Source organism: Liolophura sinensis, chromosome 5 (genome assembly GCF_032854445.1).
Source record: "Liolophura sinensis isolate JHLJ2023 chromosome 5, CUHK_Ljap_v2, whole genome shotgun sequence".
Lineage (NCBI taxonomy): Eukaryota > Metazoa > Mollusca > Polyplacophora > Chitonida > Chitonidae > Liolophura > Liolophura sinensis.
In genome coordinates, this window is record NC_088299.1 from 8703101 (window position 1) to 8730150 (window position 27050).

The 27050-nt window shown below is 37.3% G+C and overlaps 2 protein-coding genes across 2 annotated transcripts; one reads left to right on the forward strand and one right to left on the reverse strand.

The window, feature by feature from the left end:
• The first annotated feature begins 50 nt into the window (after positions 1 to 50).
• LOC135465421 (UPF0598 protein CG30010-like) lies at positions 51 to 2949 on the forward strand. The gene is made up of 3 exons (XM_064742662.1): positions 51 to 200; positions 1039 to 1087; positions 2069 to 2949. The coding sequence occupies exons 1-3, from the start codon at positions 51 to 53 to the stop codon at positions 2533 to 2535; spliced, it is 666 nt and encodes a 221-aa protein (XP_064598732.1). The 3' UTR covers positions 2536 to 2949.
• A 7426-nt stretch (positions 2950 to 10375) lies between these two features.
• Positions 10376 to 22500, reverse strand: LOC135465592 (AKT-interacting protein-like). Its single transcript, XM_064742854.1, is given in 12 exon segments — positions 10376 to 10495; positions 12255 to 12304; positions 14241 to 14301; positions 14946 to 14986; positions 14988 to 15054; positions 15801 to 15899; positions 16198 to 16286; positions 17185 to 17285; positions 17746 to 17810; positions 18788 to 18978; positions 19999 to 20079; positions 22251 to 22500. Coding segments are annotated over 10 exon segments (759 nt in total). The 5' UTR covers positions 20029 to 20079; positions 22251 to 22500; the 3' UTR covers positions 10376 to 10495; positions 12255 to 12289.
• Positions 22501 to 27050: the final 4550 nt, after the last annotated feature.

The window sequence follows — 27050 nt, forward strand, 5'->3', positions numbered from 1 at the left end:
ATGCGTTAAAATCTACTCGTAAACTTCCGGGATCGTCGCTGCACGTGAAAATGGCATTGACAGTTATCACGGGCCGACTTTTTAGACTTTCTCGGCATGTTGATCACAGAATTTCCTTTGCTTGTCTTCATTATGTACAGGGTCAATCTCCCGAGCCCCGCGTTAGGGAATATTTTTACTTTATTGACCATCATGGCCAGGTATTACAAATTATTGTTCTAAATAAGTCAATGTGAAAGTTTGGTTTTGTTTTGCTGGTTTGCTCTCTTATGTAAGAAGGTTTCCCAACAGCCTGCAGATTGGCCTGAGTTTCGAGCCCGGTTTCCTCTCACCATATGATGCCGGCCAACATCCTACAAGTGAATAACCTTCACTATGGCGTTAAAACCAACCAAATGAATGAATAAAAAAATATTTTGTTTTGGCCTGCATGTCTTGAGCTGTGAGTATTCACAGCTGAGCACAAACAAAACTTTCACCAGTACTGCATTAGATTAATATTGATTTACACATATATGATTAGCTTACACAGTACCGTAACTTGCAACTGCTTGGAAAGCAATAGGCCATGTTATTCCCTTGTGCTGGTGTATTATTAGGCCTATACAATATGACTCGGTGTTTATAATTTAGACTAATATACTACATGTATATGAAGGCCAATATCATTACGACCTGTGCATGAAACTGTGCTATTACATTTCTAACTACAATACCTGTACAACCAGCCTCCGTCACATAAGTGAAATATTCTTGAGTACAGCATAAAACACCAGTCAGACAAACAAAAAACCTATACAAATCTTTTTCAGTCCTGGCCATGCTCAGGGAATTTTCTTTCTTCTGTAAAGTCATGCTGCTGTAATGTTGACATGCACTATGAAATGTGTGTGGCACATCCGTCACTGTGTTAAAAGATGGGCAAACTGGGAAGGACTGGAATAAGAAAAGTGTTCTTAGTACATGTACTTACCAGCATATCTACAACTGATTTGTTTTATTGTGAATCATATGAAATGGCTGTTCATTTCATTGCAGCTTTTTCTTGATGATGCAAGGATGAAGAATTTCACATCTTGTTTCAAAGGTTAGTACTGAATATGCATGTATGACGAGTAGCCCCTTTTCCTTTTATTTTTGTTCTCTTTCTTTTTTTTTAAATGTAGTAATCACACTTTTAGATAAATAAAGGGTATATAGGTCAATTTCTTTCTTTTTTTTTTTAAATCCACTCGGCCTTAGACCGGGAATTCGTACTCTCTCACACTCTCACTTCGAAATTGGCCATGGTGACAATATGAGGCTAACAATGCTTGTGTGGCTGTGAGCACAGTCTAACGTTTTTTAAAAATCTTTTGCCTTTCATCAGTAGGACCTTTGTTACACATTTCTGTATGTCACATGTGTGAAAGTTGATCGATAACTTGCTAAAGGTTGGAGGTTCACTGTGAGCACTCTGGTTTCCTTCACCCATAAAACTTGCAGGCTGGGGAATTATGTAATATTAAGTTTGGTGTCTGTGCTGTTAACAATTTTCACAATGAGCTGTAAATTGTAAGTGATCATTACAAAGAGAGATTAAAAGAATACAGAATGGTTGCTGAGTGGCTACTGTGTAAGATAGACAATTCTAACACAAAGCTGAGTTTCAATGACTACTGAATTATTTGGTGTCGGCTTAAGTGTCATGAAAGACATTTAACCCTTGATGACCTATCACCACTGTCGACCAGTCAGCATTTATTCTTTATCCCTTTCAGCTGTGTATAAGACTACAGTAAATCTTATGTCATTCTAAATTCTGCATGCTTTTTTTCGCAAAACATAATTTTAAAACGTTATTATTGTTTTATTTCAATTCAACAAATCTGAATGTTATATTCAAATCACACATTTTACCTAATATAGGAGATTACGTTTTTGTAAAAACTGGTATTCCTACACATCTATCGAACATGTTCAAAGAAAAAAACCCAACATGCATGGCCCTGGCAAAAACTAATGCAGATGGTTTAAGTGCTCAGCCTCAGTCAAATAAAATAAAAGAAAATGACATATCTGGTTTCAGAGAAAAAGTTTCTGGAATTTTTCTTCTCCCGTCTGAAGATTAACGATTCTGGGAAGTACGAGGACGAATTTCCGTATTTGTCACCGTGTGGACGAGAGCGCAACTTTGTGCGTTGCGATGACCGCCCCATTGTATATACCCATGTACTCCCGTCAAGTACACCTGAAGATAATGACAGGTTATCATATGCTGGTGCTGGAGATCTCCTCACAGTGACCTTTGAACCACAAAAAGTCTGTATGCTGCCACATACAGGGAGAGTGTACTACCCAGCTAAGCCAGAGCTGGGTGGCATAGGGCTTGTTCGCTCGGCTCTGGCTATAGAATTCAGTAAGGATTTTCAGTTTGACAATGGAGAAGATAATCCCCCGTCACATTTCACGTGGAAGGGTAAAAAGTATGTTTTGACAAATGAGCTATTTTATGTTCTCAAGGATATAGAAGTCTCAAAAAACTCTGGATCATAATTTCAAGTCTGTAGATTTGATATCTTTATGTCAGACTAAGATTAAATATCCCCCACTACTGTTTTCTTTTTGGAAAAATAAAAAAGTCAGCCAGTTGTAAAATCATGGAACTAAATGTAAACAGGTATATTGGTACTGACTTTGATGGATGGTATGTGCAGATCTGTCAGGGTATAAATATGAATGTAATCAACAAAATCCTGTGGCTTTCAAAAATTCTGGGCCAAAGCGATCCTGCAAAACAAGACCAATGAAGTTCATAGGTCACTGTTAAACTACGGCTGTAAATGAAGCAAACACCAGTGTATACATACATTATTTAATCCCGGCTGGCTCTTGGCTCAAGCATTGCTCTGGACCCGACGATCAGCCATCACTCACCAATAAGGTCACGAGTTCAAATCCAGCTTTTGCCACTTCAACTTCTTTTTTTTTTCTTTTTTTTTGTCAAGACGATTGTTGGTTACATGACAAAAGGCACTGGGTTACCCGGGTGAAAAATTCTAGAGTGCAACGTTAGATAGCAGAGGAAATAACTGCATTCTGATCAGTTTTCATATGATGAAACAAGAGACCTTTGATTCTGTGATATAGAGTGTAACCATGTGATCAGTATTCCTGTGTTAAACAGTAAGCATTTTGGTGACATCATGTATTCTGATATGCTCCACATGCTTTAATAGCATGTACAATTGCAATATTTTTTTGACATTAATGAGATATGAACTGAGATATGTTTTCCATAAAAGAGAATCACACTCAGTCAGTAAACATGAAAAAAATAATAAACTGAATAAATAAAATAAATAGATTCAAAGGTATAAATAAAAGTTTAGGAATGTTTAAGTAAAACAATATTATATAAAACTATAAAATAAAAAAAATAAGAGAAAGTAAATATTGTTTGTGTACATATACAGAAAACTGACAATTGCACACAGAAACTTGTGTGTAATTAATTGTCATTTCTCTGATCTCGTGATATATATGTCAACTCTGAAAAGAAAATTTTGTGAAAATGGCCTCAGAACTACTGACAGAAGAAACACTTTGGTTAACAATTACATGTATAATAAATTTGTTGATGTTTGGAAAACAGTGTGCATATATATATGTATAACTTATATGCATTTGTTTATTTGTTTAACCCTACTGGTATCGCGCTGGTCTTGTCCATTGAGGCAAGAATTATTTGTGAAATTTTTTTTTCTAAGATTTGCATATTGTTATGAAAACTTGATGAATAAACAGAAACGTTAGAATAACAGTAAAATATGTTATCCTGTATTATTCTTTGCTTGCTTGGTAATCTCAGCGGGAAGCAAGATGTGGTTGGGTGTTAAGTTGGTCAACCCATTATGTCCAGGAGTTGTGGGTTCAATCCCAGCCTTGGAGAGGGAATATCTTGATTCTGTCACTGTCATTGTTTGTGGTGCAAGAGAAACAAGGCTGTATGTTTAAAATTAGGGTACATTAGTGAGCATAAGCCTCTTGCTAAAGAGAACAGTTTTCAAACTGCTCTCCTCAATGTTTGCGTCTAATTTGTGGATTTGTTTGACTGGTCAGCAGTATGGTGAGAGCAAAACGGGCAGCACCTGGGTGAAACTCACAACCACAGGGGGAGCCAGCATGAGCTGGACTTGACCTCACAGCGATAATCCATTGGTGTGAGGTTCCCGGGTCATTGTACTGTCTAACTTGCTAACCACTAGGCCATGGAGGCCCTCTGTGTCAAATAATCCTTCATGAAATTTGATTGCAAAGGTTATAATCAAAACTCAACTGAGACAATACTGATTATCCACAACTTATAAACTAGCTGCCTGATTTGGTTACTGGTTTAATTCATTCGATTGGGAACATTTCCTTGTATCTTTCCATCACCAATGAAAACTGTGGACAGCTTCTCCTGGTTTGAATCCGTTCTGATTTTGCACTTAATTCTTATGAGTTCTTTTGGTGGTTTGTGTTGAGCATTGCTTTGGGAATTGGCCTTGTGATTATTGGCTTGAAATATCCATTTGGTTGATGGCTGTTTTGACATGTATATTAAATGCCATACCTAGGAATTTGTGGTTTATATGATAATGGTCAGCTACTAGTCAGTGGTATCTTGAAGTCCTCTTAATGTTAGGAGCATATAGTGTTACTACCATGGCTACGCTTTGCTTACAGTAGATCTGCTGGTTGCCCTGATAGTTACATGCAAGTATTGCTAAAAGGGCGTTGTGCAAGAAGACCCTGATTTACGAGTGGAGTGCCCCGAGTATTAGCCCACCACAATTCACCGGGTTACTGGACAAACCTCCTGACTTATCACCATTGCCGAAACAGGATTCAAATAATGACCCCTTGTTCTCATTGGTCAACAGGCCCCTGACAGTTTCAGAGTCCTTTAACTGTCTGAGCCTACAAGGCCCCCAATGTTTCTTACATTGATCTGCAAATGAATCTATGAAGAACTGAAAAACAAACATTTGAATCCACTTAGAATTTGTTTTGCGGAAACACGTTCCCAACCATACCTCAAGACACGCGGACAGGAAATTCGTAGCTTCTCCAGCTCACACCGTTCATGCGGCCTTGATGACAAAAAGTGATCCACAATATTCATCTGGCCATATGGACGGTGGAAAGTTCGTACGTATGTATGCTTGGGGTTTAACGTCATAGTTAACAATTTTTCAGTCACATGAAGATGAGGAGTCATTAGGTGTGTGTACATATACTGTGACTTCTTTTTCGCAGGACGAGTCCATGTCGTCTGAGTGGTGTCAACACTGAAGTATCATGCCGAATACACCAGACATGACCCCCCACCCATTATTCTGACACCGGGCCAACCAGTCCTGTGTCCTAGATCTAACAACTCCGTGCTGTACCCCAAGCAATGCAGCAGCAAGTTCCATTCTTAAAGTCTTTGGTACGACCCAACCCGGGTTTGATCCCAGGTCTCCTGACCTTGAGACGGATGCTCTAACAAGGCCACCAAAGCAGTCTGGAAAGTTTGTAGAAGACCACTTGTCTTCCACCAAACTGGTATACATCATGTGTACGCCACATGGAAAAGTTTGTCAGTAACTTGCCAAAATCAGGAACGGAAACACGTTTTAAGGACAACTGAATTCACTTTTATTGCTTCTTAAAAAATGTGTGGCGCAAGGATATGAACACTGCATTTTAACATGGATACAATGAAACTGAACAGGAAATATTAAAACATTGACAATGATCAGGTTATTATCTGTAATAATTTACTACCAGCTACTGGTATAGCCATAAATTTCACCATCACCGCACAAAATAACCTCTCACCCTTTTCTCACTTCCCCTACACCACATCATTACCAATACAACTGAATTTTTGTGTAAATTATACTTTTTTTTATAAAAGAGACAGGAAAATATTTCACAAGAGGTAAATTATAAGCAATTGTATAAACAATATCCCTACAAAAGGGATATGCACAGAAAATCAAGCAAAGCGAAAATAGTTAACATTCACAACAAGAATAGAAGAATATAAGCATACATTTTCTGATGTTGTAAACTGACATTTGAATAGCATGGGGAATTTATGAGAAGATAAAAAAACAGATGTACTTGATGGAATCATAAATACAGTGGCTCTTAGTGACATTACAATCACGACAAGGAAGACAGCAGAGCAAATCAACATACTAATGTACATACTTTTGTGCTAAAATTTTCACAGTGTACATGTAAAAGTGACTCCATCTTGAATGTTTCAATGAGCATATCCTGTCAGGAGACGTACAACACACAGGTAAAACAAACAAGGGTCACGACAACAAAATGACCTAAAACTTCACCCAAAAAAAAAACACTTTAAGAGGCATATATATGTCATAAAACATTACTTTTGGTGCTCAAACTCACATTTTTCCTGCAGGATATCACCGTACCTTCCAAGCAAACCTTAAAACATCTATCTACAAGATCAACACAACTCCGACAAAACGTGCAAGTTAGTCATGGGCGAAATGTTAGGTCATTTGGCATATGAGACAATTAAGCCGGCCTTCTTAGCAATTTTGTGTATACACTAAAACAATATCCAACCAGTAGCACATACTGCATCAGGATGGAGCTACATACATAATGTTTCTTGCAAAGAAAAACTATCTCTTGTATCATCAGTCATTATTGTTAAGAACCAACTGGGGTCTTATACAAAGTAATTGCATGCTAAGTTGACTGTAACTACAAATGTGTCACCATGGTATGATGGTAATTAATATCAACTTAGCCTGTGATCGCTTTGCACAAGGGGTCCTGCAGAGTGTCTCCCTTTTCTTGTAGCAGCCGGTATTTTCATTGTTCAGATTAACTATACTCCAAGTCTTTGTCCTGGTGGCGAAAAAGGAAGTAAGCGCAGGCTTATCGAACACTTATGCTTTCAAATATCCCAGTTAACGACTGACTTTGTTACAGGCGCCTCATCTGCCTGGAGGGCTTTTGTCTACCCTAAATTCTGTTCTTTTTTGAAGTATTTGGCTGCCAGATGTTTCCAGAAGAGATGCGAGTTCACATTTTCCCCTTTAGCATGATCTCAGTTTCACCTAGTATGACTTCATTTTCCCTTTAATATGGCCTCAGTTTCAGTAGCATCACCTCAGTTTCCCTTAGTACTACCTCACAGTTTCGTTAAGTAAGAGCTCATGGTTTCTCCAGTATTTGTGTACAGCACTCATGGTCTCCCAAGTACAGCCTCATTGTCTCTACAGTATGGATTAACTTGCGGTCTCCCAAGCATAATATCATGGTTTCCCTAGTATAACAACACAGTCTCCAAGCAGGTTTCCCTAACCACCATGGCTTCCCATGGTATGATCCCATGATCTCCTAAGCTTTACTTTTTCTATCCATATAAACCAGCAGAGATGAGAGCAAATATTCCTTAACCATTCCAAGTCTGCTTCAGTGTGTAGCACCCATAAAGTGCCGTCTTAGTTTGAGGATACATCCATACAGTTTACAGCTTGAACCTGAATCACTATGACAAAACAGGGTAACTCCCTGTTACATGACTATTAAAATGAAGGCAAACGGGTCCTTCAAGGACATTGTCAACTATAAAACTACAAGATTTACTTCGTGGAAATGTCTTACAGATGTTATTAAAAAAAAAAAGAGACTGGACTAAAACTCTCCATTATGTAACATGACATGTAATTCATATTTTCTTTACGCTAATATTTACCACACTTACGAAATCAGAATATCAACCCTACGACAATGATTAAGGCACATTTTCACTAGCTGCCAAACTGTGAAGCGAATCTATCACAGCACTATGGTACATCTCCCACCAAAAATAGGTTTCTGTTAATGGCAGCTCTAACCATATCAACCAAACACATCTGCCTCATTATCCATAACTTTACTGTAGAAGAAAACAGGTGAAGTAGACTATCGGTATATCATTACTAAAACACATTGCAATACAATTTCATACATTTCTTACCACAAAAGTAAGTAGAGTGAATGTGTCATGTCTGAGGCTAGCACAAAGGACAACACTGACATTGTAAGTTCGGATGCCACAGACTGCATTTGTTTTTTTAGCCCAACACGAGTATTTTGTAAAAACAGCGCTGTTATATCTACAAATGTCTATAACTTAACTTCATGCACATGTACACAAAACTTTGCTGTTTGGGGCATATTCACAAAGAAACACTATATATATATATGCTCATATGCTTGGGGTTTTTAAATCGTGCTGAACATTTTTTCAGTTCTCAAGCTGATAATTACTGGGATATTAAATGATCCTTCGTATTTCCAAGCAAGGATCTTTGCCTCGTAATTTTCTATTAAATTATGATCACCTAAATTTCAAGATATCTTGGTAACCCTTCATACAAGACGAAAGCCAAGAACATTATCAGACCATAAACCATGGGAGAACACTGCTACACCTAAACCAAATTCACCATTGATTCTGATGTGTTTCTAAGACATTAGGTTTATTTCTTTATTGGTATACTTTGCGTTTTGTTTTCTTTTTCTTTTGGTTTCATCCTAGTGTGGGAACCAAATTTTTAGGTATATCTAACGTTTTTCGCTAAATTGCCATTATAATAAGAATACAATTCAGATTTTTTTTTTTTATAATTGCAGGTCATTTCTTACTTGTTCATACCACATCTACTGGTATATTACATGTCTAAGTACATCTGTACTTTACACATTTACCTGTACACAATCGATGATATGGTACAAAGACGTGTTTTATACATGCACACACATACCATAAAACATGTTTTCTGCTAGAAACGACAGGGAATTGAAAGATACATGAAACATTTGGTTTTATTTCTTAATATGCAGATTAGGATGTGTCCGAATATAACATAAAAGTTTTAAACTTTTGTTTCAGATTTCTTCTTGGGGTGTTAAAATGTTAAAAGCCACATGTATAGTTTTCGAAAGTCCTCACTTGTCAATCCGAAAATTTAGTAACATGCAGTTCTGATGTCAAAACTGGCAAAACAACTCTGTGGGGAGGGGGAACGAGCCTGAGTGGGGGACGTTAAGCTGGCCCCATTCATAGATTACGTCATTTCCAAAAATTTCCAACCATTCATGGAAAGTATGCATAAAATACAGGGGTTATTATGACACATAAGACATACCTCAAAGGTAAAAATATGTTTCCCATTTTTTTTTTTTTCGCACAAAGCCATGAAATTATAATAATAAAGACTTTTAGAGTTCCTTTTCCTGTATCCTTTAACACAAGCTTGATGTTTGGTAACGACGAGGTGAAAGTAATATGTCTACATCACATTCAAATGAGTGTTGAAGTAGGGCTATTCCAAGGCATGGAGTTACAATCATACATGGATGTAGACAATGCCATGATTACAACTGATTGGGTGCTGGACTCATACTTATAACGATTTTAAAGTCTGTTCCACAAGTAGTGATATGTAATATATAAATAGGTAATTCTGATTTCCTTCAATTCACCGTTCAAAGTCATTCAGTCATGCGAGATCTTGTACGTTTTGTAATCTTTTGACAATAAAAGAGAAATGATACGTCTTTGTAGATTTCACCCCAAACTGATATAGATACAATTATAAACGAGTATGTTATGAACATTAAAAAAAAATAAAGTATAAACAAAATTTGGAGAAATAAAATCATAACTATTTACACTGGAGATACATGTGGTGACATCTACAAATAAATATACTAAAGCCATAGTAGGTGTTTAGCCAGAGACAAATGATTTCTACAGTTTCAAAACTCAAATGGACGAAAAAAAAATGTAAACAAACCATAGTGACAATTTATCCACAAAAATACAAAAAATGAAAATTTAATTTAAAAAAAAAAATGCTATAGCATTTTTACCATGGAATCTAAGATACTCATTCTTTTTTTTCGAACAAATTAGTTTTTTTAGTAGACGTCATTTCCTGGTCACCATCACACTTGTATCTGTGACACTATAAAATGGATTATCATGTATTTTATTTTAAGAAAACTGGCAAATAAATAATCACTTCTGACCATACCCTTAGAACACACAGATTCTGAATCAGCTAAAAGTGTGATGTGCATTACTGTACAAGTGAGAGTGAATATGAGTGGACCAGCCAGTAGCGACACGGGAAAAAAAATCACATTTTAGAAACGGTTAAAAAACCCAAATTCTGGACGTATAGGTTGTACCTGGAAATCTTTCTTACCATCAATGGTCACCCTAAACAATTAATTTTATTCTCGCACGGTCGCTTTAAAAATATCTTAAATATGAACAGTTTATGATCACAGATTGCATATGGGTTGTTTTATCAACGTAGTCTCACTATGAAGCGTTAGGAGACTCGTCTTTCGTGAAGACTTTCGTCTGCCCCTTTTCGATCCATGATAGGCCAAGATTCTCTATCCCAGACTCTTGCTGTGTGTCACTTTGGCTCCTCTGAAGAAGATGAAACCGAAAGAAAAAACCATGAGCTTTGCACAAATAAACATCTTCACGATATTAAAGATAAAGAAAAAGCTAAAATAAAGTATTTATCAGATGAAAGACCATTAAACACTGTCCACGAAAATAGTTTGATATATTTTTAGAGAATTTTTCTAACGACTAAAATGCAATTAAAACATAGGATTCTATGGTGGTCTGTTGGGACCAACTAAAATACATTTAAAACATAGGATTCTATGGTGGTCTGTTGGGACCCAGAGGGTATCAGTGATGTCACAGCAATATTTTGGGCTTGAAATAGTTCGTTTCAATGTTCATTTGTTGAATGCATTCATAGCTCTAAATGAAGACGCATTTGGAATGATGAAATATGGTAGACAGCAGAATTTAAAGTTTTACCAGGTCGAACAAAATTCTAAAAAAGAAAATCAATATATTTTCCCAGACAAAATTTAATGGTCTTTCATCTGCCATTGTACTTCATGCTAGTGTGTTATTTGCCTCTAAGCATGGCTCTAGCAATGACATACATACAAGGCACTTACCCCTATTACTCAGCCACCATTTAATCCGGATCAAATATGAACGTGTTTAAATTGCAGCCAGTGGTGAAAATGCATGCGTTCACAAGGCCAGTGGTCAAGTTGATTTTATGTCAGTTTAAGAATTTATCTGTTCACGCAGTCAGATTTAAACCAGGGGCCATCTGTACAAAGCGATCGTAGGTTAAGTGGATAGTTACTGTCATGGCAACATATTTATTTAGTTTTTACACCAAGATGGCAACATATTTATTTAGTTTTTACACCAAGATGGCAACAATTTTATTTACTTTTTACACCAAGATAGCAACATATATTTTAACATGTTTGGCCATGGTAGTTACAATCCCCTCTGGCTGTACATGGGAAGGTCTGACAGCAATTTGCAGATGGTCGTGGGTTTCCTCCCACCCTAATGCTGGCCACCGTCATATACGTGAAATATCCTTGAGCACAGCATAAAACACCAATCAGATAAATAGCCAAATAAGTTTTAATCAACTTAGTCCATAACCACTTTGTTCAAGCGATCCCTTTTTTCACCAACTGTCTCGAGCAGACAACTCCTGAGGTCAAACCTCTGGCATGCTGTATCTGGTAGTGTATATTACCCTAATTCTTCAACCTTGTCAACCAATACGTTGAAACATTCTGAGAAACCATGGCGTGTAGAGAAATAATTTGCACAAATTTATGACTTCTACATCTATAATGACATAAATAATTTTTAGCATCATTTCTATTAATAATTGAATGCATACATTCCACTGACTACAGCGTTTTATTGGTTGAAAAGTTTGAAGATTTACAGTTATTTTGTGGGCAAATGTCAAATACATTCTACTGTCATACCCAAAATACGTCTGATCTGATTTATTTATTTATTTGATTGGTGTTTTATGCCGTACTCAAGAATATTTCACTTCTATGACGGCTAGAATTTTGATTTGAGGAACATCTGATCTGAAAGTTAGAAACCAATCTTCAACTCCTTTCTGCCGACCACTTTGAAGTCTTGTATATTGTTGAAATTGAGCTTAAAACTTGGTTTCTGGGTGTATAATAACGCGCAAATACATCTATATATCGGAAAGACAAAAGTGAATAAGTTACCGAGTGATCGTCTTGTCGGCATTCATGCACATTTTTGGTAATGTTAGTCAATGCATCGAAATGCACCTGAACTTCACAAATGGAAAGCCACTTACCCTCTTCCCAAGAACTACATGTACCCATACACCATTTATTCAGGGGATGACTAGAGTAACAGAAGACAGAGCTGAACTGAAAACACCACATGCAAAAGTTTCCACAAAGCAGACTAGTTGCTACCAGTTTTATGAAACCAGAGATATTGCAGTGAAAACTAAAATACAGAAAAAAGCAGTAAGAAAAGCTTAGAAAATTATTATTATTATTATTATTACACACAAGCTGAAGAAATCATAAAACGTAAAGAGATAAAATTTATGCAAATCTACACTAAATAACAACTGCACATCACATATAAAATACGTAAATGGGAAGGAAAAGTTTATCTAAAGAAAATCAAAAGAGGACTACTCTGAATCTTCTATACCTTTTCACATGTTTGCAAGATGTTTATTCAAGCATTTTCTGAAGGCATTATTCTGTGCAGAGTGATAAAATTATACTTTTTGGGAAGCCCTGAAAATGGGCCGATCCAACCAATGTAGTTTTGTCTCCAAAATCTAATTATATATGAGCATAAATTACACTGAAAGTTGCTCTTTCATATGCAAAAAGGTTGAGGAATTACTGCAGATGCAACTTATTACAGATATACTTGTGTGTGAAGACCTGAATGTCTTCAAAGGAGGGTTAAATGGTAAGGATTAAGATGGTTAATCGCTTTCCTAAATGATTAAAAAATAGCAATGTATTAAAACCACTGTGACACGTTTTGCAAGATAGTACGGAAACAAAAGTTCTCTGTCGTTTCCAATTTTGCCTGGTGTGACGTCAAGCAAGACTACTTGGCGTCACCCATCCCTGACATACAGCAGCAAATGACGTCACACTTTCCAACGCACATGACTCCGTTCCAGCATAGCTGCCTTACTCAACATCACATCTAATTGACTCATCGTCACGTAAGGAACATTATCACGTCCCATCAGGAAATTTTTACAGAACATCAAAAACTTTGTTTTTGAGGGCTCTCAAAAGTCCTCAAAACTTATGTTTTCACTTATACAAGATAAATCTTGACTTATACAAGTTAAATAGTGTTATTTGTCGTAAATCTTTTTTTAGCCCTGGTGTTAGCTCTGTTCCTGCAATGGTATCCTTCACATCATTTTAATATTTTCGCGTACTTCTCTTAGGACTGAAGTAGCACTTTAAGTAGAGCATCATACACAACTAGCAAATATTATTTTAGGATATTTTAAAAAAAAAAAAAAAATGACAACTGACAGACATGACAGGACACAATGCCAAACATCTACTTGGGGGAGGGGTCGAAACAAACAAAGACTGTGTACATACAAACACAGATATAAAGCTATCCGGTGCTATAGGTGGGTGGGAAGGTGCTGTGGGTATTACATTTACATTATATTTAAATGGCAACATTATAGATAAGAAAAGAAAAGAAAAAAACAGTTTAATTGCCTTGCACCTTTGCTTCACCTGTGACATATGCCGGGTAGCAAATATCACCAGAAATGCAGAGGTACATTAAAAGGCATCAAAGTTGGATGAATAGAACGATAAGAACTGTGCCTCACAAGGCTATTTCAATAGGTTCCAACCATTTTTCAGGTTACTTCTTGTTTCACATGACATAGCAGAGCTGAATAACCACGCAGAGTTTCACACACCTATCATTATAACAATATCATTGACTATTCTATCACAAAAGTGTGCAGAGAATCTTTCTTAAATCATTGAGAAAAAAATTTAGTCTATAGTTCACTGACTGACTGACATAAGAACACAGATGTATTGATCGTAAAGCCAATAAAGCCTTGGAGTTTCATTAGCTTGCAAGCCGCATGCCTATTTTTGGGACAGGATTACGCAGGAACCAAGACAAATCTAGAGAGAACAAGGACATCAGGGGTGGGAGATGGAGTACAGTGGGTAAGAGAAAACTAGTGTGTTATTAAGGGTAAGAGGTACACGACAAGAAAATAAAACCACACCCCTGATCTATTACCTTTATTTACCTTTGGAGATAACATTTGGTTCCTGGCCTCTTCATGTACTCCTACCTCCCACGGACCGAACCTAGGGAAGGCAAACACAGAAGAACTCTCCATGTAGCACTGCTTTTGCTCTGTGTGGCTATCAATGGACTCAAAACTTGTAACATGGAGCCCTTTGATACAAGCATTCTCCCATTAAATTATCCCAGGCAATCACAAAGTGACAAGGGACATAAAGCACATGACTGAGACAAGAAAAAGTCACAAAAAAAAAAAAAATGTATTTAGCAAGGTTTTCCAAAACCTCAACTTCAGCACCCAAAAAATCTGTACACTGTACTACGTGTGCTACATTTGGAGATTTCACAAAAACCAGGTATCAAAGAAACCATAATTTTGCCAGTAATGTGAGGATTCGTTGCCGCCAAAGAACAGGCAGTCAATACACTCGGAATTGTTTGGCACCTTCCTGCAAAAGAGTGACATTTTGGAAGAAAAAGCTCACAATAAATTTTGCTTTGTAATCTGAAAGTTGATTGGCTGATTTTGCTGACTCTCAAGATGTCAAGAAGGGGAAATAATCTTTATGTCCTCCAAATGCTTGATAGGTTTCATTCCCTAACTCTCTTTTGAAGGCATTTTTTTCTTTTCTTTATCAAAGCACGACCCATACAAATGTAGTATCTGTAACAAAAATTCATGATAAGCTGGTTTTAATAACCTTACCTGATTTCATGAGGATCATCCGTGGAGGGAGGGTCATAAAGGGTTTTTTTTACTGTTGTTTATCGTCTCTGACACTTTCACTTTGAACTCATCTAGGTTCTGTTCATATCTTATAAATATAAAATACAAAATGTCAAACAAGGAACAGTATGTATAATGATTTCTCCTCATTTATTGAATGTACTATTTTGTCTATTCATTCTGCAAACTAAGCTGACCATGGCACAGCATCACAAAGCTGTCTTATGACTTTAGTCAGACTTAGTCTTAACTTGTAGTATTATTCCTTAGCTTATACTAGAACTTAAATTTTTTTTTTTAAAAAGTTTTCAATTTCGTCTTGAAACACAACTCTCAGTGTTAAAATAAAATTTTAAAAAAGATAAATCACAATTTTAGGAGAGTAACTCATGTGTACATGTATGTCTGAGACAAATTCATGATCCTGGGGCAACAAGAACAGCTGTCCTAAAGTATATACAGAACAAAAATGTTGAAGATGGGAAGAAATTAACGGATTACTGGAAAATCCTCACCTCTGAAGAAAAATGTTTTCCACAAGATTTTCAAGATAATGAATACACGTACATTGTCTTCTAGTCCCATACTGCTGCTATCTTAATTCCTGTGGGATGCTATACAATTGTTCCTCAATTTTTGACAGCATTTTCTATGTTGTATCAATATATCAATTATTACGCTTCGTCAATCTGGAGATTATCAGCTGATTTATCAAGAGGTGATTTTAAACACCTCATTGATCACGAGTCAACGGGACAGGCTACAAGACAAAGGGGTCAGTCAGGGACAGTACAAAAGAGACCTAAATCTATTTCTTTCATGAAGAGAACTTACAAAGTAGCAGCTTCCGAGTTCCATGGCGATTTTGTATCAATTTTATAAAATGCAACCCTTGTGTAGTAAAGCACATGCCACAGCTGGTTCACATTCCTCCTGTAAGATAAATTAGAGACGTAAAACCATTTTAAACATTAAAAACATCGCAACAAAAACACAATTTACACATTCTGATTCCACTAATAACTGCATGTAAGCGGACTCAAATAAACCTTTCCTGTCTGGGTTGGTACATGAGAATGTATCTTAAGTTAGTAGAGCCCTTCTCAGAAATGTTATTTTGAATGTTACTCTAACAAAATATGAAGAAAAAAATGTATGCTGATATTTGTAAATTTAGGCGCGTTTGACCACGCGTGACACGTACAGTTAGTCTTAGATGAGTCACACATACCTCCATTTGGGGTAGCCCCGTTTGACATCTAACTCTCCTGTGTCAGGGTTAATGATTGGATGGAATACAGGAGGGTCAAACACAATCCTCTGTAAACAGAAAACAAAGAATTTAAGACATTTACAAATCCTAAATGAACATAAATTTGTCCAAGACTAACTTGCCCATTTTTCCTGATTCTGAGAGTTCTATTGATCTTAGACAGGTGTTTTGAGGTTTGCTTGGAACATGGTATGATAAAAATTGTAAGCTTTATCACCAAAATAATATTTTTTGACATTTATTGGCCTCTGAAAATTCACTTCTGTGGACAAAATTTTAGATCATTAAGGGTACCTTGACCTGAGCCATAACTAGGCACAGGGGTTAGAAATGAAATCTACATGTAAGACAGGTGAAAACAATGATCCATCATCTCACACTAGGTGCTGCCTCATAAATCATGATATGGTTTCATTTATCTGCATGGTTTAACTGAGGTTCCCATATTCAACAAGTGCATCCTTAAAGTTACTGAACCAGAAAATTGCATCCAGGTGAAAAAAAATGTCTGTGTTCACTGAGCCATTCCACAACTGTGCTACTAATCACACATGATGTATCATGAGCCGAGATTCACTTCCATGGATTTGATCACTATCAAAGCATGTAATAAAATAAAAAGCTAATAAAATTTATAAGCATTGAATACAAAAATTTACATTAAAGTAGACATGAACAATAACATTTATATATTTGTTTGATTGGTGTGTTACATTGCATTCCAGAATATTTACTTATACAATGGCAGCCAGCATTTTGTTAGAGGGAAATCGGGCTCTACCCAACCACACTTTCCCACATACGACCCGAGGGTGTGCAACCCAAAGCGACTTGTTTACAGGCTCCAGCATCATTGTGTTCAGTCTGTTCACACTCCACTGGTTGGCCAAAGCCGGTGACATCAGGCTTTCCTGAAACTCTAAATTACACTATGCGATATCTTACAGGGCAGCCTCCATCTGGGTAAGTCTCCGGAATGCTGAGGGTGAACTTGAAGATGCCATCTTGGTAGAGACCTTGACGGATAAATAGCACCCCAAACCACACTGAAAACAAGGAAAGACAACTCCCATCAAACATTAGTGCAAATGATAATATTCCATTCTGTTGCCTATGCTTTAATAATCTCCATGAAAATACAACAAAAACCTTTTTCAAACCTTCCTTTTGTCAATATTTTAATGCAAAACATTAAAATACAGCAAATCAAAAGTACCAAACCTTCTTTCATCAATGTTCTATAAAAAAAATACAGCAAAACAGAAGTACCAAACCTCCTTTCATCAATGTTCTATAATAAAAATACAGCAAAAACAAACTTCAAATCCATTCTACATGTTTAATTTGGTTTAAGTGTTCTGTATGAAAGACAGGGAAAAAAGTCCAAACCCTTTACATGGACGTCAATGTTTTCATGTTTATAAAGAAATGCAGCAAAAACCGAAGTTAAAACTCTTCATACATCAATTTTTAATGTTCTGTACAAAAATACAATAAAAAACTTACCTAGAGGGGATTTGGCAGAGGGTATAACATACAGCCCTGATATATTTTGTTTCTGCAACTGGCCGCTGAAAAATACAATACTTAACTGCAGAAGACAGCGACTGATAGCATGTGCCTAAGTTTTACATACCCTTTAATCCACCTGGTCAAAAAGACTGTAAAGTAGGTAGATACATGTATAAATTGTACAGATATGTAGCTGTGTTGATACATGCACAATTCAACTGCATCAATGTGAAGTTTCATAAAATCGTAGGAATTTCTTAAAAATAAATATCTGATCATGAACAGCTCTACAGAGAGTTGCGAATCAACCCACACCACTGGGCACTGCAGTATGTATGTATAGATTTAGGTGAGGACCAGTGTCTTTATTTATAAAGTTGAAAACGTTAACATTATACTTTTTGGCTTGAGTTTCCACTTACCTGCAAATGTTTTACAAAATTCAATCTTTTCAAATTTGGCATCATTTTAAACTAGCAAAATTTGAATATTGTAACTGTACACATTTTAGTATTTTATTCATCTTGTTATCTTGTTACGAGTATCTTTTTCTGATTTTGCTCTCTATTATCTTGTTTTGATGAAGGAAATATATAGAATATTTTACTTACACCCTCGAATTGTTCACCTGAGGAAATTGCAGCAAGAAACTTACAAAAAAATTGGGCGTGCGCAGACAGCCTGACAAACTGTCTGATGTAACACCCAAGTCTGATGTAATAAGAGTTTGCCACCTCGTAACATAAAGCATCCCACTCTGTCCATGTATAACATTGTAATCTGGTTATATCATGTTTGACACTATCAGGCCATGCTTTATGATATTACAAACTATTCTTCAATGGTTTTAACTCATCAGAAATAAGGGCTCAGTTGGTCATGAATTTGTTTTCTCTCTCTATTTTAGCTAAAGAAAAAGATAGTGATTTTAAAGAAATTAACAAAGAAAAATTTCATAAAAATCCCAATAAAAAAACAACAGACTAGTGCCCTTTTACGGTCATATTAGACCCAACAGACATTTTTTCGTGCTTACTATTCAGCCATTATTGAGTATTCCAGGAAGAATTGTCCATATCCAGACTGGACACGAGGCGTAGATGACCTGTCAATCATACTGGAAGGTGTAGATGCAGCCTGCCGATCAATGTCAGGCACTGATGGTAAAACTTTCCTAGAATCTCGTTTCTGAGTCCTGCCCACAAAACCGCCACTGGAATCTGCTGGCTGCAACAATACATTTAAAAGAGTTTTAAATTAACATGAAATCAGAGAAACAAACATGATGGGTAAATTAAAGGAAAAGATGAAACAAAACAAGAAGTAGGGATCACTAAATAGACCACTTAAAAGCATGCATAATTACACTTTCATTTATTTTTTTTTACACTTTTGTGAAAATAGTTGTTCAAAAAAGGTGTTCAAACATTTAAATTTTAAGGTGGATTTATGGACTATATTATCAGGGTTTAGGGACTCTTGACATCACAGGAAGCTTTTCCAACTTAAATCCCAACACCGAATGTTGGAACAACTCTTTACACCCATGAGTAAAAGATTACTGAAATGTTCCCAAAAATTCCTTCATACAGGTGAACATCAGGAAAAAAAGGTGATGTGCTGTCAGAGTTCTAAGATATTGTCAGTATGGCTCATAAAGCCCACCATGATAGTATTCAAATATCTGAATGCCTTTCAACGCTCTCACAAAAAATCCAAAAAAAAATAAAGGAGAGATTTGTTATGCTTAGTTTTCAGTTGTCTATATGATGAGCCTTTCTTCACATTTTAGCTTTTACTTTTAATATCATTAAATAAGACATTTCCAAATATTATATCATCAAATGTGAAATATAACTTGACAATTTAACGCGTAATATATTATTACCGTCTGAAACACTGCACTACCTAGTGACAATATATCCCCTTGATGCAGTGCTGTGGCTTAGCCATTATAAAAAGCATGGCGCTTTCCTACTTGGAGGATCCCTGTTGTATTATAATTAGCGCAGCAGTTATGACATAAGGAAAAAACTTCACCCTGGCATCAAATTCAGACTATGGCAGAAAAACTGGACACCCTGATTATCTTGATATTAAAGTCTGTCTAAAGCAGGGAAAATAGACAATTTAATATCAAATTATGATTAAAGGCAAAAGCTGTGGAAAAACGACATCCATTTATCATAATATATCTATGGCAGAAGAAACCTGTCAAGTTCTGGCTGAATCTACGTTTGAACTAACCTTTTTTACACTAGTCTGTGAAGTAGACATCCTCCAGGTTACATCCCATTCTTCTCTACATCCCTCATTTGATAACAGGGACTGTAAAGCAAATAAATTTTTTTTTATTCAAATCCATAGCATTTGCAAGCACAAGTCTTAAATAATCTTGTTCAACGCCAACTTGCTAATGAAATTGTGATATTTGAATCTGAGAATGCCCTACAATATACTCTCTGATCAACTCTGACCCTATTTTTTGATAGAATAACGCCCAGAGAATTTTTTTAAGGACTGCCCCACAAGATCGTACTGCTTGATGGCTTGGGCTTCTCCTAGAACAAGAGAGCTTTGCACTTGAAAAGGTTAAGAAAAACGTCACTTTTTCAGAAAATCAATAGCCCTCATAACATTGTTAAATGCAAGGCACAGACTTCAAAAAGCCCAGGTGTCAGGCAGTACTTTATAGCCTGGTGCAGTTCTACATGTAGGCATAGTTCTCAAAATGAATTCCCTTCCTTGCACGTCTGCCATGTTTGGATCCAAAGTCACACACAATAATCAATTTCCTGTCACATAAAACAATTGCGTTTTGCGTAATCAGAACGTTTCCAGCCAAAATTCCCAGGTCATGTGACAACAGGCATAAGTGGCAAATGGCAATCAACATGATGAAGTGAAAACAACTGAAGTGGTGAACTTGTCACCTGTATTGGTGTATGTTTGTTTTGAATCATCCTTTTACGAGTTGTGCGTTCACTGGAATGAGATTTAAGCACCTTAGAACAAAGTATCATATAAGGTTCAGCATCCTAGAGTCAGAGATCTTTTGGGCATATTGTATAATTAGTTCAACAAGTAAAACGATAACACAAATATTCGTCGGCTATAGGCCGGCACTGTTTAATTCATTTATTTGATTGGTGTTTTACGCCGTACTCAAGAATATTTCACTTATACGACGGCAGCCAGCACCCACAATCATCCGCAGGTTGCTGACGGACCTTCCCACTTACAGCCGGAGAGGAAGTTTGAACTCACAGCGAACGCGTTGGTGAGAGACACCTGGGCCATTACGCTGTGACAGCGCACTAGCCAACTGAGCCATAGGGGCCCCCTCGGCGCTCTTTAATGTCATTGATCAATGTGACTAAGTGGCAAGTCAGCGCATCGCTAGATCAGTTGAGCCACATTCATGTGGCTAGGTGCTTTCAAGGGGATCAGGTCAAAACACCTAAAGGTCAGGGGTCCAACGTATGTGCAGCAGATGGTCTACAACAACAACACCGTACAGTCAGCGAGCACTCTGTACACGTCCCTAACTGTGTAATCTTGGTTAGAAATAACAAGTCCACCACAGATGGCCGTTTTCATTTCTCTACACAACAACAATCATATTTACACGCAATCAGTTTTCAAACCTTTATGTCCAGAAATAATTAAAAATGTGTATTTTACAATAGCAACATTTAGCAACAATTATAGGCCATATATACACAGAACACACATAGAATCCATACAGTATGATCACAGGCATACATCAAAGCCCATGCCGCCACCTTAAACATTCATGGTATACAGAGGGTGTTTGGGTAGAGGGCATGTTGGCTAGTGGGCGTTCTGACTTCATTTCCTTTCAAGCTAGAGTTTGACAGTAGTCGATGAGGATAGCATAAAATATTTCAAAAGGTGGCGTGGTTTAGGCGGAGGAGGGGTCGGAGTGTGCACAGACAATAATGCCGATGGGTAGGAATTGGGCTACAACTGGAGAAGGAACAGGTGTGACTGGTGGGGGAGTGGGTGAGGATTGGAATGGGTTTGAACGGTACCTGGGCCCAGTTGTTAGAAAGTGTATTAGCTAATACTGGTATTAAGTCATACTTTATGTATAAAATTTTAGCCAAACTCAGCAGCCAATGCAGATCTTCGAAGTCTAAGTGTAACAGCTGCAGTTTTAGTTCATATTTAATATAATGTTACACCTTATTTTTTTAGGCCAAGTACAAAATTGAAGACATGATTTAAAGTTAAATGTGGTAATAGGTCTTTTGAACAGCTTAGCCCTGATGACGTTCATTTAACTGTCTAAGATTAAAGGCCTATATATATAAAAATCAATCAAGTACGCTAAACTGGTAAGGCATGTATGACGTTTGGAGGGAGGGGCATTTCGCACAAAATAATATACAAACACCACCAACACCTTTGCACTGATAGAGACATGTCAGCTTATCTGTAAGGCGATTATGCCGTTCGTGACTAGCTTGGCTCACCTAAATTCGTTGAAATCACACCCTGGCTGAAGACGTAAACTGGTAAAACTGTCGTTGTTGTTTGCATCAATTGTCCTGCCTGTAATCGCCGTTCAAAAGTTGACAGAACAGCTATTACGGTTTCTCCGTACAAGTATGATTTAGATAAAATTAATGAGAATGTACAAATAAATAGTTTGCTAAAAATCTCAATAAAAATTCCTCGCGATCCAAGCACGGCTTTACATCTTTCACTTGTTTTTCAGCTTCGCTTCTTTCCCCCTGGTGACAACAGGGTCAACCATGAGGAGATAACTCTGCACGATTTATGAAAGTTACACAACAGGCTATGACATTTTCTTCTTCTTATGTTTTAACAAGGAAATAATATTTTTAAAAAAATGAATCGAAAAGGATAAATGGCTCTCAAGTTATTGCAAGTATGATATATAACAATACGAAACTATAATAGCCCAGTAAGTAATTAAGATGTACAGCATAGGCAGAGAAAAAAAAACCCCAGAGCAGCGACGACGTACAGTGTGATAGCTGGCAAATGATCACGCGAAATACGGCCCCTTGTCAATTTACCTCAGCTAGTGTTTTATTCTAACTGTTCATGCAAATGCATAAATAGTAGCAAATTACACACCCCCTAGCACAATAGCTTATGCAGAAATAGGTCAAAAAATGCAGTGATGTTTATTGCATTTTGTTAGACGACACTGGTCTAGAACTACTGAAAATGCTATCTTCTCATCATATTTAACATACAATAACATTAAAACAATGCAAAGGGACTAGGCCTCTGACCAGGCCTCATAGCCTAAACACTGAAACCATATTTACATATACATGTTATCTTATAGGGGCCTACCTATAGTCTTGGATGGTTACCAAGTTAGGCCGAACGAGTTAGGCCGAGTCAATGATAAGCAAAAAATGTAAGTCACAACACGGCGATTTTTATTCGGTTTTTTCATCGAATTATAAGCGATGATTTCACTATATGATTACTTAATTTATTTATTTGATTGGTGTAAACTTATCATCGTACACCAAAACTGTTCACAAATGCTAACAAAAATGATTATGTTACGAACAGTCAGTCAAATTGCGTATCCAGCCTGACGTATCATCATATATGATCTCAAATCCCGCCTTTACGGGTGTGTATAAAAATGTTGACTAATGTCGATAGAATTTTATTTATTTTTATTTATTTATTGTTTTAAAATATTATCTTTATTTAAGCGACTAAAATATTTAACGCCTTGCACTCTTAAATCTAACGTGTTGCATTAAACACTGCAAAGATCAGGAGTGAGTGAGAGCTTGGGGTTTAACGTCGTAATCAACATTTTTTCAGTCATATGACGGCGATTGAATCCTTAGAGTGCATGTAATGTGCCTCCTTGTTGCAGGACGGATTTCCACCGCTCTTTTATCTAGTGCTGCTTCTCTGAGACGCCTGACCAAAGGCAAGTAAGGTGCCCCGCCCGAGCCATTATACTGATACGGGTCAACCAGTCGTTGCAATATCCCCTTCATGCTGAACGCCAAGCCAGGAAGTCACAACTTCCACGTTTAAGGTCTTAAGTGTGACTCAACCCAGGATTGATCCTGGATCTGCCGCTCCCGAAGCGGACGCTCTACCAGCAAAGTTCAGGAGGAGTGACTGCACTTGTAAGAGTTAACCTATCTGACCAGTTTTAATTACTTTGTATTAAGTATTTATGTTTCAACACGTTTCAAACTGTTCACATATCAACTCTTTTTTTTTAAAGTTTTTATAACTCTTACAGAAAGCTGGTTAATTAATCCTTACACCAACACTTGAAACAGAGTTTAAAATTTAACACTTAATGGATAGCAGACTTTAGGATAAGAAGGACAGCTTCAATTTTGACATTGTAAATCATCCTTACTTGGACAGCAATATACCAAAAAATTCTGGATATGGGGTGTACATGTCTCGCCTTGTAGCATTTGTTAGATTCTTTGTGACGATCTCAATCAACCTCACTAGTTATTACTGGAAAAAACGTGTGGGTCAAGATTATTTCATCAAACGCATTCACTCTAAGTTTTACAATTAGTGTAATTCTCTTGTAAGTAAATGCGGACAGAGCGTCCCAGAATCACTTGCACTCTGGTTCATGATTATGTCTAATTCCCGCTTAACCCGAGGGTAGGAGTTATATATTCACCGTGTTAAATTAGATCACGACGTTGGGTATAAACATATGCAATCAAAGCGCAATTGAGATACATATTTTGTTATCGACAACTGGTATTCTAGTATGGTACACGATTTGAGCACGGATTTCACCCAGTCGCCTAGAATATGACGACCCTCAAGTTAATGCCAAGTCAAAAACTTATATATTCCCCACTCAAATCTCCTGACTTAACACTGAATCTTAAATAGCAAGAGCTGGATTCGAACACGCCACCTCAGAGTATATTATGAATTAATTAATATTTTAAAAAATGGGAAAGAACTTTTTGGGAGTGGAGATTTTTAATTGGTCCTCTCTATAGTCATTTAATTACATGAACGAAAAACGTACACACTTAAGGTACGGAAGAAGTCGGCTAGAACGATGTCCAGTCAACCGTCATATAGATAACAATGGAGAAGACACCAACATGACACCCTACCCAGTCATATTATACCGATCCCCTGGGACAACCAGGCCCTGTTTTACTGCTCTAGCCTCTCCATATTAAAATGTACAATTTCAAAGTCATGTTGGTATGACCCGACCCGGGATTGATCCCAGGTCTCTCAGCTCCAAGGCAGACTTTCTGCCCATTAGACATAACCAAAGATGCACATCAGAATTAAGGAGACGTTTTGCTTGATATATATATATATATTTTTTTTTTCAGTTTAATATATTAATAAATGAATATTTCAGTTTAATATATGTTTTTATATGAATACTGTTTAAAATAAAATCAAATAAAACATAATCGATGATTTTAAACAATATTTTTTGTTCAAAAATGTAAAAGTATCCCATTTTTATGAAATGTCTATCAGAAATCAGAATAAACAGTGATTTGAAAAAATTAATTTCAAAAGTATAAACTTGAGCAATATCCCACTGTTATAAAATGTCTAAATATACCTATATATATATATATAGGTATATTAGACATTTTATAACAGTGGGATATTGCTCAAGTTTATAACAGTGGGATATTGCTTACTTTTACATTTTGAACCAAAAATATTGTTTAAAATCATCGATTATGTTTTATTTGATTTTATTTTAAACAGTATTCATATACAGTGATTTGAAAAAATTAATTTCAAAAGTATAAACTTGAGCAATATCCCACTGTTATAAAATGTCTAAATATACCATATATAAACTACCAGGCAAAGAAAGGTTTCACCGTATTTTTGTCATAAAAAAATAAAAGCGCGGTTCCGGATTTGATTCTAGCAGGACATGGTGTATGACTGCATCGTTTCCTCTACCAGAGCGCATCGTCACGAACGCAGCAATTGGAATTGTGAAATTGCGATAACATGCAAAACGTCCTTTGAGGCATGGCTCGTGATGCACGTGCGGTAATGTTGCATAAATACTCTTGCTCGAAAGAGCAGACATTCAGTGACCGAAAAAACACCAACAGTATGCCAAGACTTACGCAAGCGCAACGAGACCAGGCATCGGTATGTCCACCATGGGAGTCTCGCACGTCACATTGCAAGAACGTTCAACTGCAGCCAAACCACCATCAGGAGGTTGTTGATACGCTATCAGCAGACAGGGCCAGACCCAAGACAGACCAAGATCGGGAAGACCGAGGGTAACAACTGCGGCTGAAGATCGCTACATCCGGCAGATCCACCTCCGAAACCGATTCGTCACGGCGACGTCAACAGCGGGGACGGCACTAGGCCATGTCATCAGCCCCAGGACAACACTGCGTCGTCTTCGGTCAGCTGGTTTACGACCTTACCGCCCCTTCCGTAGGATGGCCTTGACCCTTTTACACCGTCAACGCAGATTGCGATGGGCACGTATTGTACGTCGGTGGCATCGACGTGACTGGGCGAGAGCGCTTGTTACAGACGAGAGCAGGTTCTGTCTATTCAGGAACGATGGCAGAGGTTCGAGTTTTCCGACGAAGAGGCGAGCGTCTCGCGCCAAACTGCGTAAGAGAGGTTTATCCGTTTGGAGGTGGAGGCGTCATGGTTTGGGGAGGGATTTGTGACCAAATGAAGACGCAGCTGGTTATTGTGCGAGGTAATCTGACTGGCCAGCGATACCTTGATGAGGTACTGAGACCTGTCGTCGTTCCTTTCCTTTAATGACAGCCAAAAGGATCGATCTTGCAACACGACAACGCAAGACCTCACACTGCCCGCATTTTTACAGACTACCTCGAGACCGCAAACGTCATCGTGTTGCCCTGGCCAGCCAGCTCACCAGACATAAACCCATTGACCATCTCTGGGATCACCTTGACCGCCGTTTGAGACAGTTGGTGCCTCCTCCAACTAACCAACAGGAACTTGAGCAAGCTCTGTTAAACCTATGGAACGTTACCCCAGCTGACGTCATCCGGCGACCGTCAATACGGAGGCGTGTGCTTGCATGCATTGATGCCCAGGGTGGCCACACTCGCTACTGATGACTGTAGTCCTTCATTTCTGTGGATACTTAGACTTTACATGCACTTGCCAGTTAACTTTACATTTGTGTAATTTTTTCTTCTGACCCCTTGTCTCTTCATTGTGTTTTGTGGCCAATTGAATGCCAATATTTTAAAGCCTTTTTGAGAGAATATTTCACAATG

Coding starts and splice junctions, on each gene's coding strand:
- LOC135465421 (XM_064742662.1), top strand. CDS start 51: ATGGCATTGACAGTTATCACGGGCCGACTTTTTAGACTTTCTCGGCAT. Junction 201..1,038: donor TTATTGACCATCATGGCCAG/GTATTACAAATT, acceptor ATTTCATTGCAG/CTTTTTCTTGATGATGCAAG. Junction 1,088..2,068: donor TTTCACATCTTGTTTCAAAG/GTTAGTACTGAA, acceptor ATCTGGTTTCAG/AGAAAAAGTTTCTGGAATTT.